Below are 16,875 nucleotides of genomic sequence, written 5' to 3' on the forward strand. Positions count from 1 at the left end.
TCGAGCCAACAACATTTGCATGAGTTGGTCGCGGAACAAGAGTCCATGTACCATTTTGCTTTAAAGCATCCAGCTCCTCATTTATGGCCGCCATCCAAAGAGCGATTTTGGCGGCCGTCTTAACCCCTTTTGGTATGGATTCGGCATAGAGGTCTGTGTGTAACCCACTAGTCGATAAAGAGGCCAGGTCGGCTTGGTGTTTTGGTTTAAATATACCCGCTTTGCACGAGTAACCATACGGTGTTGGTTGACGGGCTGTTGGTGGGTGATGTTAACGGGTATTTCAGGGGGTGACGGCAAGTGGGTGGACAGGAGAGGGTGGCGGGGTTGGATCTGGTATTCAAATCTCGTCCAAAAAATTACGTATTATACATTTTCGGATCAAAAAAAATATATTTTCATCAATTTACAGACCAAACAATAAACGTTTACGAATATGCCAGAAACTGTTTTCATCAAAACTCAAACCTAACATGTTCAACCAAGGGTTTAATGGTGAAGAAGACTTACATGGACGTTAGACTAACCTTGAATTGAAGTTTTACACCTTAATCTTGGCCTGAAAAAGAAAAAAAAACGAAGGTGGGAGGGGCTGCACATCAGCCGATCGGACCATCAAGGGAGGGTTAGGGTTTTCTTTTTTTATTTTTATTTTTTTATTATAATAAAGAATGTTACACTCTAGCCCCTTAAGTTGGAAGGTGTAGCAACTTGAATGAAAAGTCAATTAATTCAACTTACGGGTATGACAAGGTGGTTCCCGAAGTAAGCCGGTTCAAACCCGATAAATATACAAACTCTACAACGTGCATGCCGTTAAACGAAAATGTCGGGTGCTACATACTAATATAATACTTTAAGTCATAAGAGGGGATGTTTTGGGAAAAAGGATGGACAAACGGACTTTTAAAACGTATTACATGGCTCTAAATTAGAAAGATAAAACCCCGGCTTTTTGACAAACATTTATAAACGATTGAGCCGATTAACGAAATTTACAGGCGTTACACTAAATCTAACGGGTGTAATGACTGTTTGGGGTTAAGTTCAAAGGGCAATTTATGACACTTAGACAATTGACAAGACTTGCAAATAATGGATTTAGGCAACAACGAAGTAACAAATAAAAAACCAAGTCTATGTAGCAAATAAATAACATCAAATGAAACATGTCCAAGGCGATCATGCCATGTTTCAAAAGAAACTTTATTTAAAGTACTATGCTTAGAAACAAAAGCTCGGGGTCCCTCTTTTAGCACGTATAGCCCGTTCTCACAATGCCCTTTAGCCAGAACCTGCTTTGTGTGACGGTCCTGAATAGTAAAAAAAGGGTGAGACAATAAGACATCAACAGGAAGGTCAGAGGTAAACTTACTAATAGAGAGTAAACGTTTGGTGAGATTTGCAACAACCAAAACATCATGAAGGGGAAAACGGTCATTAATGAATGTGGTACCAATATTTGTAACGGGAAGAGAGGAACCGTTACCAAAGATAACGTGCATATTACCTTGATGGTGGTGAGTATGCTGAAGATTTGCAGTGTCGGGAGTCATATGAGCAGTCGCTCCCGAGTCGACATTCCAATCCGGAGTGTCGTGAGTGACATGGCATTGAGCGTGGAATGCTTTAGCAATGTTTTCTTCGATGTTAGGTGAACGAGCCGAGAAGGTGTAGGTTGGGCAATTGATTGCAAAGTGGCCATATGCACTGCAAAGTTGGCACCGTGGTGTTCGACTACTAGAGCCACGGCCATGGCCTCCACGTGAATTTCTTGAACCACCTCCACGATAGTTAGAGTTTCCACGACCACGACCCGAAGAAGAAGAAAGTCGGCCGTGCTCTGCTTGAAAAGTGACAACAGGTGTGGTGGTTACATGAAGGGTCCGCAAGAATATTTCATGGCTCTCGGCTTGAGAGAGGATTTCGTGGAAGGCCGGAACAGGTTTAATTGCTTTAATGGTAACGGAGAACGACTCAAAGAACGGACCAAGACCATAAAGAAACCAGTGTAGTTTGTCTATCTCGTGAACGGGCTGACCGATTGCGGCTAATTGATCACAAAAGGATTTAAATTGTCGACCGTAATCGGCGACGGAGGAAATACCTTTAGTTAACTGGTGTAGAGAGTCCCGAAGAGTATATGCTCGTTCGATGGAGGTATTGCTATAGGCGTTTTCCAAAGCTAGCCATATGTCTCTGGCTGTGGATAAGCCGAGCACTTCACAGGCCGCTTCTTCCGAAAGGGATGAGTTCAGAAGAATCGTGGCACGTTGATCTTGTTCTGTCCACAAGGCGAGTTCAGGATTAGCGATAACCTTGTCGTTTTGAACAATGGTGGCCATAGGTTTTGGGGAAGATCCATCCACGAGAGGTAAGAGTTTTTGATACGCGAACACGGGGTCACGTGACTCTTCCAGACAAGGTAATTTGTGGAGGATAGCTTAACGGGTATAAGGTGCAACAGGGTGTTCATCGGGAGAGATTGATCGGATGAGGAAGAAGCCATGGCAGAGGAGGGCAGGGTAGAACGAGGAAGAAGGGTGGCGGCAATATATGTTAATTGAATTCTCTATTGACAATATTATATGTACAAGGAATAATAACAAACCTCCTAGACTTTAGGAGATGACCAAAATTAAGGGATATATACTAAAAATAAAAGATACATAAAATATGGTAAATTGTTATCTAATAATGACCCCACGAACGAATGACCTCCCAAACAAACAAATGACATCCCAAATGAACAAATGACCTCTCAAACAAACGAATGATATCCCAAACGAACAAATGACCTCCCAAACAAGCAAATGACATCCCAAATGAACAAATGGCCTCCCAAACGAACGAGAGACCTCCCAAACGAACGAGTGATATCCCAAACGAACGAGTGACCTCCCAAACGAACAAATGACATCTCAAACGATTCATAAATATGCTTTTATTATGCTAAATGAAGAGATCAAATCGGCATAAAAGATTATATAATAAACAAACAAAAAAATTGACCGGTCATCATGTGAGGAAAAATATATGCAAACTATTATCGATCTCTTTACAACTTTACAATGCAACCCATGCATGTGCCCAACTTAAAACAATCTCTACACACATTAATTTATCTTATAATCGAGCCAATATATCTAATATATGGACCCATCCATGATTCGTGAACCATAACATATGAAGCCCAAATTTATGTCCATGTTTCTAAACATAACGTCGGTGTTTTTTCTTATAAAGTTTCTTTTTCTGTTTCTTTTTTTCCTCATTATCTCATTGAATTGGTGACATACATAGGATTCAACCGACGGCTTATTGTTCATGTGTTTTAATGTGAAGATTGGTTACGTAGTAACATGCTTTCAAGTTGCAACTATTCATTTTATTATATGTTCAAATTGCTGGAAGCTCGCTGAAAAAAAAAAAAGCTTACAGCTAGTTTACTCAAAATCGATTCATGTTGTAACCAAATTGGCATGGCTCTGTATGTAAACAAGCTAAGTTCAAGCTGGCCGGCTCAAGTTGGTTCGGCTCAGGAACAACCCTTTTACCAGGGTGTCACATTGTTACTTAATTTAACATCATGCTCATGGTTATGACAAATCCTGAGTATTACGCGGGTTATAAAACTAGTAAATATATATTTGAAAACATAATAAAAGATAAAATTTTGAAATTAAAATAAAATCTAAAGTAATATCACCTATCACGTATGGTCATAAATTGTTACAGAAATTTTGACATTTTTTTTCAAACTAATTAAATAATTTTTTATAAATTGAGTTATAAGTTAAACATTTGTTATCATTTCAGTTAAATAATTCTATTGAAATTGTAGTTGTACATAAATCTTCTTTTTGATAAGCAGACCTATGTCACTTCTTTAAGACCTATCACTTCTTTTACAATAGACACCCAATCAATGGTAAAAAGAAAAAAATAAGTAAATATTAGTTATCCTTTTTAATTTTGTTTTAACTTCAAATAAAGGCACTACAACGATTATTCATCGCGTCTCCAATCAAGTTGCTTCACTCTCCTTAATAATAGATGGAGCAAGCGTCACTCGACAGCGGGGGGCCCAAGGAGGCTTTAAACCATAGCGGGGCGTTATGGAGAAGGGCTTCAAAGACCCCGGTGCTCATGTGGCGTTGACGTGGCACTGTGGAGACCATAGCATACAGCCTTAAAAGAAAGTTTGGTGACCCTCTGGACCCCTCTAAATCCGCATGTGATTAATCATTGGTGGTGTAGTGGTAAACATCTAATTCCCCTTTAGCGGAGGTCTTAATATGATTCCACAACTTTCCTTGCAAGTTACCTCTTGAAGGCCTTCTGCACATGACATGCTACGCTTTATCTGACTCCGTTGGTTAGAAGATATTGATGGTCGCCTGATAGGTAATGGCCCAGGTGTTATTAACTAATAAATACCAACCATATTTCAAATAGCATAAAATGATACCTATTTCAATCGGGTCATTGTATCTTCCGGTCGGCTTGCCATCCATATCCACAACAACAGCCCTGCGTTTCTCTCTATTGAAGGCCTTTGAAATACTCATCCAAAAATTCAATGAACTTTCGGATTTATGGATATTTACGTGCACGATCTCACTCGAATGTAAGGTCCTACCAAATAAATAAATAAAACATATACACAAGTTGTAAGTTTTGATGGTTATGTTTATTTGTTTGTAAGCATAGGAAATGGAACCATAAACATTTAGTAAGATTATATAGTAAAAACCTGTTGTAGTGTTACTAATGGTATCATTCATGTATGTGCTATGCATGACTTGTTTAGCATGTTTAGACATGATATATCAACCCTTACTCCTTCGTATAATGCATTCCCACACTTTTGAGTTTATGGTATAACTTATCTAAAGTTAATGTTGTGTATTTGAAATTATTTTTTGATGATTTTTAATGATTATGTTAGCTATATTATAAAGATCTTAAAAGTGTAACACGATGATGATACATATCGGTAAAAAAGAATATTATCTTTGTAAATATTCTTAATAAGATCATCATACATGTATACTTGTATAGATATAAATTGTTGTTTAACGCGTATGATCCGAACTCTCCGTTTGTTATGTCATGGAACAACTGGTTCCAAAGAAAGTGAATAATTTCGATTGAAAAGTGGATATTGATAGATTGACAACCAAAGAGGCTCTCACGTTTCGTTCCATTTAAGTGGATTCTGTTTTATTGCAATTTATGTGATGCTTACCTAGAATACTCTTGTAATCTCCTTACCTCGTGCTTTCTCGCTAACTCGACCTGGAACGCGGTCAGTTCATGGTGTCAGATATCACCTATTTTCGCATTTTCAGTTCGTGATCTTCTCAGCATGCACAAGTCAACCACACTCGATAATAAAAAAAAGTGTTACAAGGACTAATCTTAAGAACTTGCTGGTATATTTAAAAGACAAGGATCCAAGCTACCTTTAAACATCAAGACTCCGACTTATCTTTGGATTAAAAACATGTCTTCTTTTAAGTCTTTGCTATTGAAAGATTGGTGTAGCTTCTCGTTTTAATCTAACCGTAACGTCTCGTTCAAAAAAAGATATCTTTTAATTTAAAAAACATGATACAATTAGAGCTGTGCAAAAAGCTCGAGGATTGAAACTCGGGCTCATGGCTCGTTCGATAAAAGCTCAAATAAACCCAAGCCGCCTAATCCTAAGGTATGAGATATTCATATTTCTTCTGAATTCGATCTTATTTGCTCGTTAATGTTCAGTTAATGCTCGAATTCACTCTATATGTTAAGCATCTGTATTGATTGTAGCTTAATTAATTTTTAACCTAATTAATTGTCTAGTATTTGTGCATTTCACCATAAATTGTTCATGTTGTGATTCTGTGCATTTTTAAGTTGCTGCTGATTGTGTAATTTGTATAACCGTGAGCTACTCGAGATCGGATCGATAAGAAAAGCTCAATTAGTTATTGAGCCTCGTGTAGTTTTTAGTTTTGCCTATTGGTTTAAGGTACTACACGAGGTTGAGCTAAGCTTAGGCTTGTTTAATGTATATATGAGAATAATTAAAAATGTTTATAAATTAATTAATAAATAGTAAATGAGCCGAGTTTGAGTTTTGTAGGGGTATGGTACTAAACCCGGCTTACGACCTTAATTTATTATGTTTGGCTTGTTTTATTATATGGGCTAATACAATATTATTGGGCTGAGGGGGTTTTGTGGAGGTAACCCTAACTGGGCTAGGCCCATTAGGGTACCATGATGGTGGCCATGAGGCTCCCTATATAAGGAGGTCTCCACCTCCTTATTAGGGGTTGGTTGTCCTCAATAAGAGCCACCACCATAACCATTTTTGTGTCTGTAAACAAGAGATCCTTGAGATTTCTTAGCAGTCACCTCCACACCCCCAAAAAACCATTGCAGATCTTAAGCTACCGGAGAAGAAGATCGAGTCGTGGTTCGTTCATCTCGAAGACCGGGGAACATCGTCATGGATCAGGTCAGATTCATTTCATGTTTCTACATTGGCGCCATCCGTGGGACCGGCAACGAACCACGTCTTGTTTTTCGTCTCGGTCCTCCGATCTGTTCATCAAATACTCTAGGTTCTACGATTTCTTCTTTCAGATGTGTTCTATGGAAGTCCAAAAATCCGTAGGTCTGAAAATATTTCTAGATCCGGAAATATACAAGAAGAAATACCACCAAACTTTGGGGAAAATCCTTAGATCTGTGTGTTTTATAAGTGAAATATACCAGATCTAGTTATGATTTTTTCAGATCTGGGTTCGTTTGAGCAATAGTCACCTTTCATATTCATAGATCTATAAATCCTTTCAGATCTGTTGGTTTTTACATAAAACCTACCTGATGTGGATATTCAGATCTGTTCCATGCGCGCTCAACCTCGCCATGCATGCGCGCTCAACTCCGCCATGCATGCGCGCTCGACTCCCCGCCATGCATGCGCGCTCAACCCCGCCATGCATGCGCGCTCGACTCCCCGCCATGCATGCGCGCTCAACCCCGCCATGCATGCGCTACTCCCCGCCATGCATGCGCGCTCAACCCCGCCATGCATGCGCGCTCGACTCCCCGCCATGCATGCGCGCTCAACCCCGCCATGCATGCGCGCTCGACTCCCCGCCATGCATGCGCGCTCAACCCCGCCATGCATGCGCGCTCGACTCCCCGCCATGCATGCGCGCTCAACCCCGCCATGCATGCGCGCTCGACTCCCCGCCATGCATGCGCGCTCAACCCCGCCATGCATGCGCGCTCGACTCCCCGCCATGCATGCGCGCTCCACCCCGCCATGCATGCGCGCTCGACTCCCCGCCATGCATGCGCGCTCAACCCCGCCATGCATGCGCGCTCGACTCCCCGCCATGCATGCGCGCTCAACCCCGCCATGCATGCGCGCTCGACTCCCCGCCATGCATGCGCGCTCAACCCCGCCATGCATGCGCGCTCGACTCCCCGCCATGCATGCGCGCTCAACCCCGCCATGCATGCGCGCTCGACTCCCCGCCATGCATGCGCGCTCGACTCCCCGCCATGCATGCGCGCTCGACTCCCCGCCATGCATGCGCGCTCAACCCCGCCATGCATGCGCGCTCGACTCCCCGCCATGCATGCGCGCTCAACCCTACGCCATGCATGCGCGCTCAACTCCCGCCATGCATGCGCGCTCAACTCCGCCATGCATGCGCGCTCAACCCCGCCATGCATGCGCGCTCAACTCTCCGCCATGCATGCGCGCTCAACTCCCGCCATGCATGCGCGCTCAACCCTTCGCCATGCATGCGCGCTCAACCCCCGCCATGCATGCGCGCTCAACCCTCCGCCATGCATGCGCGCTCAACCCTTCACCATACATGCACCGAAAGCTCTCGCATAACGTATGTTAGCCTAATAATATCCCAAACGGCCACGCGCCAAACATAAAGGTCGGGAGCCTAATAATATCCCAAACGGCCACGCGCCAAACATAAAGGTCGGGAGCCTAATAATATCCCAAACGGCCATGCGCCAAACATAAAGGTCGGGAGCCCAATAATATCCCACATGGCCACGCGCCAAACATAAAGGTCGGGAGCCTAATAATATCCCACGTGGCCACGCGCCAAACATAAAGGTCGGGAGCCTAATAATATCCCACGTGGCCACGCGCCAAACATAAAGGTCGGGAGCCTAATAATATCCCACGTGGCCACGCGCCAAACATAAAGGTCGGGAGCCTAATAATATCCCAAAAGGCCACGCGCCAGCGTAGGTTGGGCACACCTCATAATTTGCCCGAGGATGGGAACCTTGTAATACATCCACTTTTAGTTGATATGTTTTTGCAGGTTCGGCTACGAGTCGCACAAGCACCTATTACATTATTATTATTATCTGGCCGTTTGTGCCTCCATTATTATTTTGAAGACAAGCCAGGATAGTCATCCTGCGTAGAAGAGGCCCTTGTGGGCCAGTCATTATCATCATATTATAGCTTATAAGCCGCAACTCGCGCATGCTTCATTATTTTATAGCTCGTAAGTCGCCTCGCGCGCAAGCTTCATTATTTTTATAGCTCGTAAGCTGCCTCGCGCGCAAGTTGCGTTACATTATTATCGAGATGCACACTCTATCTTTTATCAGGCCCCGCGCCACTATTGTTATGATGCGTGCTATATCTTATTCATGCCAGTGCACCATTATTATCATAAGGATCACAACATGTCACCATCATGGAGAAAACCTCTCAAAACTCAAAGACAATAAAGACAAGGCCGAAGAAAGGGGAAAAACCGCCTCATATCCTAACACACCTTATGAAGTCCAGAGCTCCACCTAAACGCTTGCACGCCTAGGAGCAACACTGGACTTGGGGGGCTTGTAGGGGTATGGTACTAAACCCGGCTTACGACCTTAATTTATTATGTTTGGCTTGTTTTATTATATGGGCTAATACAATATTATTGGGCTGAGGGGGGTTTGTGGAGGTAACCCTAACTGGGCTAGGCCCATTAGTGTACCATGATGGTGGCCATGAGGCTCCCTATATAAGGAGATCTCCACCTCCTTATTAGGGGTTGGTTGTCCTCAATAAGAGCCACCACCATAACCATTTTTGTGTCTGTAAACAAGAGATCCTTGAGATTTCTTAGCAGTCACCTCCACACCCCCAAAAAACCATTGCAGATCTTAAGCTACCGGAGAAGAAGATCGAGTCGTGGTTCGTTCATCTCGAAGACCGGGGAACATCGTCATGGATCAGGTCAGATTCATTTCATGTTTCTACAAGTTTGAAATAAACGACTTATGAGACGAGCTCGAGCTTTAAAAAAGAAACTCTCGAGCTCTTGTAAGTCAAAACGAGCTGAGATCTACTAGTTGGGCCCGGCTTGTAATTGAGCCTCGTGTAGTTTTTAGTTTTACTTATTATTTTAAGGTGCTACACAAGGTCAAGCTAAGCTATGTTTTTCTAAAAGCATATGAGAATAATTAAAAATGTGTATAAATTAATTGATAAATAGTAAACGAGCCGAGTCCGAGTTTAAAATAAACGACTTATGAGGCGAGCTCGACTTGAACTCGAGCATGTAAGTCAAAACGAGCTGAGCTCTACTAGTTGGGCCCGACTAGTGTTTGTGTTTTGACACCACATTAGGATCGAATCGTGGTTTTTTGAACTTTAGTTTTATTTATTCTTTGTTTGTCGGTTTATGCAAGAAACAAAGGAAATTTTGTTTGGTTCATGTACACATTACTGTCTATACAAAGTATCTACTTTGATTGCAGCTTAACCTTAACTTTCTACTCAAGGTTTTGTGCATTTCGGCATTTCGCGTATATTGTTCTTTGTATTCATGGTGCACATCATATTCAGCAAATAATCATATTTTAAAAGTTTAATTTTTTGTTATTGAGATGTCGGTTGTGTACAAATTACTGTCTATATTGAGTCCTTGTTTTGATTGTAGCTTAATTGTTAACTTTTATAGTTAAGGATTTTTGCGTTTCACTCTAATTGTTCTTCGTCATATGTATCTCATTGAAATGTATGATTTCTTGATTTGAGTTGTTGATTGTGTACTTGCCTATATTATCTGTTTTGATTCTAGCTTAATTGTTAATTTTTTTCTAAGGATTTATGCATTTGCATGTAACTTGATTGTGTGATTTGCATCTGACGTTGTTCATTCAATGATCATTTTATTGTGCGTTTCTGCCTTTTGACACTAGATTTGGGTCAAGTTGTTTTTGTAACTAATTGTTTTGATTCATTATGCAGGTTTTTTGAATGGCTTTCTACAACAAAATTGGTAGCCTCATGAGGCAAAGCATCTCCCAAAACTGTGTATCAAATGGCCAAGTAACCGGACCATCGATGTACAATGCTGTTCGTTGCATGTCCTCAAAGCTGTTTATCGGTGGTATGTTATTGTTATCTGCATAATGGTCATTGACTAACTTTTGTAGATGTGACTAGCTCTAATTACTTATGAATGTTGCAGGTCTTTCTTACCAGACCGATGATTACTCATTGAAGGAAGCATTTTCTGGATTTGGGGACGCTACTGAAGGTAAGAACAATCTATACTTATTGTCAATGTGCAGATTTCAAGTCTAGTGACATGTTTATTACCAATCGTATACTTATAATTTGATCTGTTTTTTAATCTAGCGAGAGTTATTACCGACAGAGAGACAGGAAGGTCTAGGGGATTTGGTTTTGTGAACTCCTCGTCTGACGATTCTGCAAACGAGGCTATGAAAGCAATGGATGGTCAGGTTAGAAGCTAAATTATGTTGCACAACACACGAGTCAGATTTTAGGCAGCATTTGGTTTATGAGAGTTCTAAACTGAAAAAAGTGATTTGGGTTCAGAAATTGACTTCCATTTGTATGCACCCTTTGTTTAAAGTCCATTTCCTAACATTTTATGGCATTTTTGTTTTAGGAACTCAATGGTCGAAACATTCGTGTTAGTCTTGCCAACGAGCGTGCTCCTCGTACCGGCGGTGAAGGAGGTTACAATCGTGGTGGTGGCGGTGGTGGTTACAACCATGAACAGTACTAAGTACACCATGCCTTTTAGTCAATAACATAGGTTTGCTATCCGGTACTAAGTACAACTTGCTTTCTTGTCGATAACAAATTATCGTATGGCATGCATTTTAGTTGAGATGCCTTTTGCTAAGCACGCCATGCTTGTTAGTTAGGATATCAGTTTTGTTTTTTCTTTTGAACCGAATAGTATTGTCATGTGATGTTCTAATCATTTGTATACAAGTTTTCTAGTTGCATTGTTTGTGTGTTCTGACAAGTCAATAGAGCTATTAAATAATTAAATGTTTAGTGTTTGTATGGCATGTTTAACATGACTAGTAAATCCAAATTAAAATCAAATTTTAACAACACTGTTGGTTCGGTATGGTCAACAAAAGTCAATATCGATTTATAATCAGTTTCGGTTAGGGTTAAAACCTGTTTCATGACAAGGTTACAATTGGTTTTTGACTGGTTTTCATCCGCTTTCGGCAATTTTTGACTGGTTTCAGTTCGGTTAACCGATTTCATTGGAGAGAATTACAAACCGGTTCCAAACCTAAGTTTCAGTTTGTTCTAAACCAGCTTTTACATAATCTTTGCCCACCTCTACATGTGATTACTAGTTTGTATGTAAAAAAAAACTTCAGTAAGCTTAAAAATTTAAATAAGCTCTTAACAAACAATTATAAATGTGTTAACATCTAATTGGTGAGGAAAAACTTTTGACTGTCCTTGTCCAAAGCCTAAGCCCAAGAACCCTGAGCATTGTACATTAATCCAACCTGCCATGGAAAGCGACTTAACAATAACATTTTTGAACCTATTTTTAATTGTTTCTTAAGGAATGTTATACATAGACACCACCACAATGTCTGTATGATGCGTGCTTGACACACGTACAGAAAAGGCAGAGTCGTAACTTTTTGCAGGTTATACAACTTGTATAGGTCTCATACGGTTTTCAGATAACCACATTGGTGGTATGTTACCTATCTCATTAGCTTAAAAAGTATGTTGGGCAAACAATGACACGAGACATATTTTAGATATTCTTTCAACAAAATAAGTAAATAACTTAAAGAAGCATTTTAATAATTACTTCAAATATTATTTGTATAGCACTAATTATGATTATGTAGTACATGCTAAATTTTATGATTTAGATTCGAGTTTTCTAACTATATTAGAACACAAATAGTTTAAATTTTTCATTAAGCATATTAATTTGATTAAGCTCTTAAGAAACAATATAAATACATGTGTTAACATACAAATGATGAGAAGATTACCGTCCTTCGTGCCCAAGGCCGAAACACAAGAACCTGAGCCAATGGAGTACAATCCAACCAGTCATAGAAAATGACTTCACAAGAACTGTTACTTTTTTAACATTGCTCTTTATTGTGTTTGGATGCTTGTACAAGGTTATACAACCCACATAAAGACAATGCGTGCCTGATATATATACAGAGAAATCAGAGTCGTAACTTTTTGCGGCTATACTATACCACTCATATATGGACAAAAGATATCTTATATGCCTATACGAGGCATATAAGCACGATCTATTTTTTGAATTTTTGTTGTAAATTTATTTATAAGAACCCATTTTAAATTAATTAAACTTTTAAAACAACAAAATTTAAGTAATAACATCCAACACAGTTATAAAACAAATAATTTATAAAAGATACGTCTAATTAGAAGTACATGTTTCACCTCATACTAACTAAACAACCTACGAAACACATGAGCGTTTTGAGGTTCCAGTCTTTTGAAAATCGTCTTCTAAAGATTGATACCTCGAAACACTACAATTGTTCGTAAACTGTTCAATTAGTACGAAACAAAACATGCATTTTTTAAATATGTATATTTTTATTTATAAATTATGTTTTTTTGTTTTATAACTATGTCAGAAGTTATTTCTTAAATTTTATATTTTTTAATTTAAAAGTTTTAATTAATTAACCAGTTTTTTTAAGGTGTCAAATGATGTTCGGATAACTACCCAACAAGTGAGGTCAAACTCAAGTATATTAATAAGTTTGTAACTATTATATAATGAGATTTATAGCAGATTTCTACATCTAATCTAATCTAATCTAATCTAACTATCTATATAATTGCCTACCACTAAAGCCCTCACGTTGCTCCCCACATCCTCTCGTATCACCAGATTGCTCCATTTCAAAATGGTGGTCTCTCATTGATTCGTGATTTTTAAAAGAAATTCGCGGGTCAAACGGGTCTCAAATGGATCCTCCAAACCTGGATATCAACTAACCCATTTCTTCACCATTCTAAACCCTAACCTTTCACAACCGCTACCCTAGGTCCTGATTACAGCCTTAATTGACCTCCAAAGCACAACCAGTGGTGGTTACTCCTTCAAGATGGATGCCGATTGAATGCTTTGATTCATTTATTGCGAAGTATAACGATTTCTGTCGTTTGCTCGATGCAAGGTAACAAGTTCTTTATGTTATTTATAAGATTTGGTATGTGGCTGCAGTTGAGACAATCATGTTATGTTTATATTTTGATGACGATTATGGCCTCCGTTTTTTTGTCGTTGAAGCAATGATGGTCTCCTGAGCTTTGACCGACATGCACTGTTGCTATTGACCTAATTTGGGTGTTCACCGGAACTGCGATAAGATGCTAATGAGTGAAAACCCTACTTTTGTTCTTGATATGCTGTCTGCTAAAAACCCAAATCTTTTAGGGCTGCGATGTTGTTGTGGGCAGCCATTTCCGCCCGTCTATGGCGATGGCGGGTTTTTGAACACTATTTTGATCTGTTGGCTTATGGCTTTGATGATGATTCGGTTATTGGCGTGGCATCTTTTGTTGATTTGATTTTTGTCGTGTTTAATTTTGTTGCAGCCATGATACAGTTCTGAGCCTTTTATGATTAGGCCTTTTGACATTCATTTTGTGGCTATGATGATACTTTGAGTATATTATATTCTTATTTTCACAGTCTTACTAAATGCTTTGTTTATTTCACATTATTATGTTATAATGCATTTTGTTTTCTGGGAAATGGAATTGCTTCAAATGCTAAAAAATTCCAACTTTGTTCTCATGGTTCAGTGGCCTCTTTTTATCTTAGCCAGCAAGGTTAATAAAAACAGTTTCAAATTTTGGTCTACATTTCATTTTTATTATGTGAGATTTATCATTAACGCTATATTTTTTTATTGTTATGTTTAGATATCCATTGCTAAAGATATGGCAGCCGAGAGCGACTCACAACAGGAATCGTGGAACACGAGACGATTATATGAAATATGCAGTTGTTGAGTGGTTTTACATACAAGCTGATTTTGACCTTGGCTTTAGACAAAGATGGCAAGGCGTGGTAAATGCATCTATAATTAACTTGTTAAAAATGATTAAACGTCACTATATTTTTGCATTGATAATCTCAACTTTGAAATAAAATAATTTAGGAGTTCATTTATGTGTTTTGAATTCAGTGTTGAAAGAATATACGATGATATCTCAACAAGTATAGGAAATAGAACCATTTAAGTTGACTTCCAACTGAAGAAATCGGCTCTTATTATTCAAAAAGTTAATGCACTTATGGGATTTTGGTCGGTATTTATTTACTTTTCATTTTAGACATGCAATATATATTTCACTGCAATAATGTCGTTTGCATTTGCATATGCAAAAAGAAGTTGGGACCCTTGAACTAGAGACGGGTGCAATTAATGTTGCTCTTATGAAGTCATTATGATTGATTTTTGTAGTGTGAATATATATGAGGTGTGCTTCAATTTATAAGTTTTGATTTCTTACTTTGTTAACATTAATATATGCTTGATGGGAATTTTGTGCTATATAACAGAGTAGAGTATGCTGATAAAAGCATGAAAAGAAGGTCGTTTGCTTGCAAGCATTAAGTGACCAAGATACCCTGAATTGGTACATTTGATTTTTGAAAAACTTTATATATTTTTATTCTAAATTATGTTTAATTTTAAAAGTTATTTAAATATGAAGCACGTGTTCTAACTTATTAATAGGTTTGAACAACTAATTGATTAAACGGGTTTACAGGTTTTTAACTAAAAATTAAATGGATCGAATGGGTCGAACGATTTGAAAGTTGTATAAAGGTTACTTTTATTACATAGAGCCTTGTGAACCATTTTATTGAAAGATCGAAGTCATTATTATTGAAAGATCGGTTTGGGTCAAGTGTAGTTGCAAATTAAAGTTTGATAATAGGAAACTAAAAATTTTGAAATTGGTCATTCTTTCATCTTTTTTCAAAATCACAAACAAGTCCAGAGATTGGGTTTTTTTTGGTTCTGGTCATAAAAGTAATTCAGGTCAAGATATTGAGATATTTTTGGTTCGGTTCATAAAAGTATTCAGGTTAAGAGATTGAAATATTTTTTGTTTGGTTTAAAAAAGTAATTTGGGTCATGATATTGAGATACTTTTGGTTCAGGTTACAATAGTTCGTGTCAAAGATAAATACGTGTCATTAAGACTTAATTTTGATTTTTAGTTTAAACGTAATGTTGTAACATTCAACGTTCGAGTTACAGTAATTTTGATTGACTAGATTTGGTCTCGGTTTTCAGATATGATGAAAGGGCATTTTGGTCACAAGTTTATTTCGGGTTAAATTCGACTTTAGGTTGCTGATATATATCGGTTCAAAAGATCATTTCGGGTTAGATATATTAGGGGTTAACAACAAAATCATTAGTGGGTGATTTTTATTTATCTGTTTATTTAAAGACTATTTCAGGAGAAAAGTTTATAAAACTGAAAGTTGTATGACCTTTTATAAAATATTTCGGTATAATTGTTCAAACATATCATGCATAGCAAGACTGATAGTCTAATACCAAATGCTAAAAAAATGTAGTGATTTACAATGTTCAGCTATTGATTTGTTGTTATTAAGGATGAGCTTGAAGAGAAGCAAAAAGAGGGGAAGACGAAGTTTGTTGATTAGTGGTGAGTGCCTCTTATATACGGTATTAAAACTTTCATTCTGTATAATGTATTCATTTGATGTTTTGCAATAGTAAATTTATTATAAAAATTATAATTGAAAGTTAGTATTATACATTCAGGAAACCAAGTGCTTAACGTGAAAGGCCATCATATCTTTGAAAAAAGGTTGAGAGTAGTTAAAAGGTTTGTACTAAAAGCTTTTGTTTTTTTATACAAGGTATTGATTTGGTTAGGGTTTTACGAGTCTTTTTAAAGTCATATCGATTTGGTTTGGCTCAAAACTGGCCATTTTAAAAAGGTACGATATAGTTTGGGTAAAAATGGGTCCTTTAACAAATCAATTTGGTTCGGGTGAATGGATCGTTTTAAGCGGGTATCGGGTTAAAAGCGCATTGTTGACTTTGAGAAAGTAAAGATTGGCCTAACACACTGGTTTGGTTGTGAAAATTTTTACACAGTTTTGAGCTGATAATTTATGATGGGAAATGGAAGAAAAAGAACACGAATAAGTTCCAGCAACAATCTGTGTGTAAAAGAAGTGAATGAGCCCAAGTAAAAGGAAAGCAAAATGAACGTCTTATAGATTTTTCAGAAAATAAAAGTCATCGATGCTCTTAGTCACAGTCAAAATGTTGGATTCCTTATGATTTGTACAGCCATTACATTGATGGAATATTTTAAAGTGTACAAGTTGGTTTTTGTCATTCAAAGTGTGGTCTTATTACCTTGGACTGCACCGGATCAAATCACAAGATGAGGAGATCCAAACTTATGGAAATTACAGGTATGAGTGAAGTCACTTCTTTCTCTGGTTCTTTCTTTGGTAGAAG

The 16,875-nt window shown here is 38.4% G+C and overlaps 1 protein-coding gene across 1 annotated transcript; it reads left to right on the top strand.

Annotated features, from left to right (window-relative positions):
- Window positions 1-10,279: 10,279 nt before the first annotated feature.
- LOC143607004 (glycine-rich RNA-binding protein 4, mitochondrial-like) lies at window positions 10,280-11,310 on the top strand. The gene is made up of 4 exons (XM_077082603.1): window positions 10,280-10,436; window positions 10,518-10,586; window positions 10,688-10,794; window positions 10,965-11,310. The coding sequence occupies exons 1-4, from the start codon at window positions 10,304-10,306 to the stop codon at window positions 11,082-11,084; spliced, it is 429 nt and encodes a 142-aa protein (XP_076938718.1). The 5' UTR covers window positions 10,280-10,303; the 3' UTR covers window positions 11,085-11,310.
- Window positions 11,311-16,875: the final 5,565 nt, after the last annotated feature.

The sequence above is a fragment of the Bidens hawaiensis genome, unplaced genomic scaffold (assembly GCF_021521415.1).
Source record: "Bidens hawaiensis isolate Kalapana, Puna unplaced genomic scaffold, B.hawaiensis_p1.1 tig00078811_1, whole genome shotgun sequence".
NCBI classification, from domain to species: domain Eukaryota; kingdom Viridiplantae; phylum Streptophyta; class Magnoliopsida; order Asterales; family Asteraceae; genus Bidens; species Bidens hawaiensis.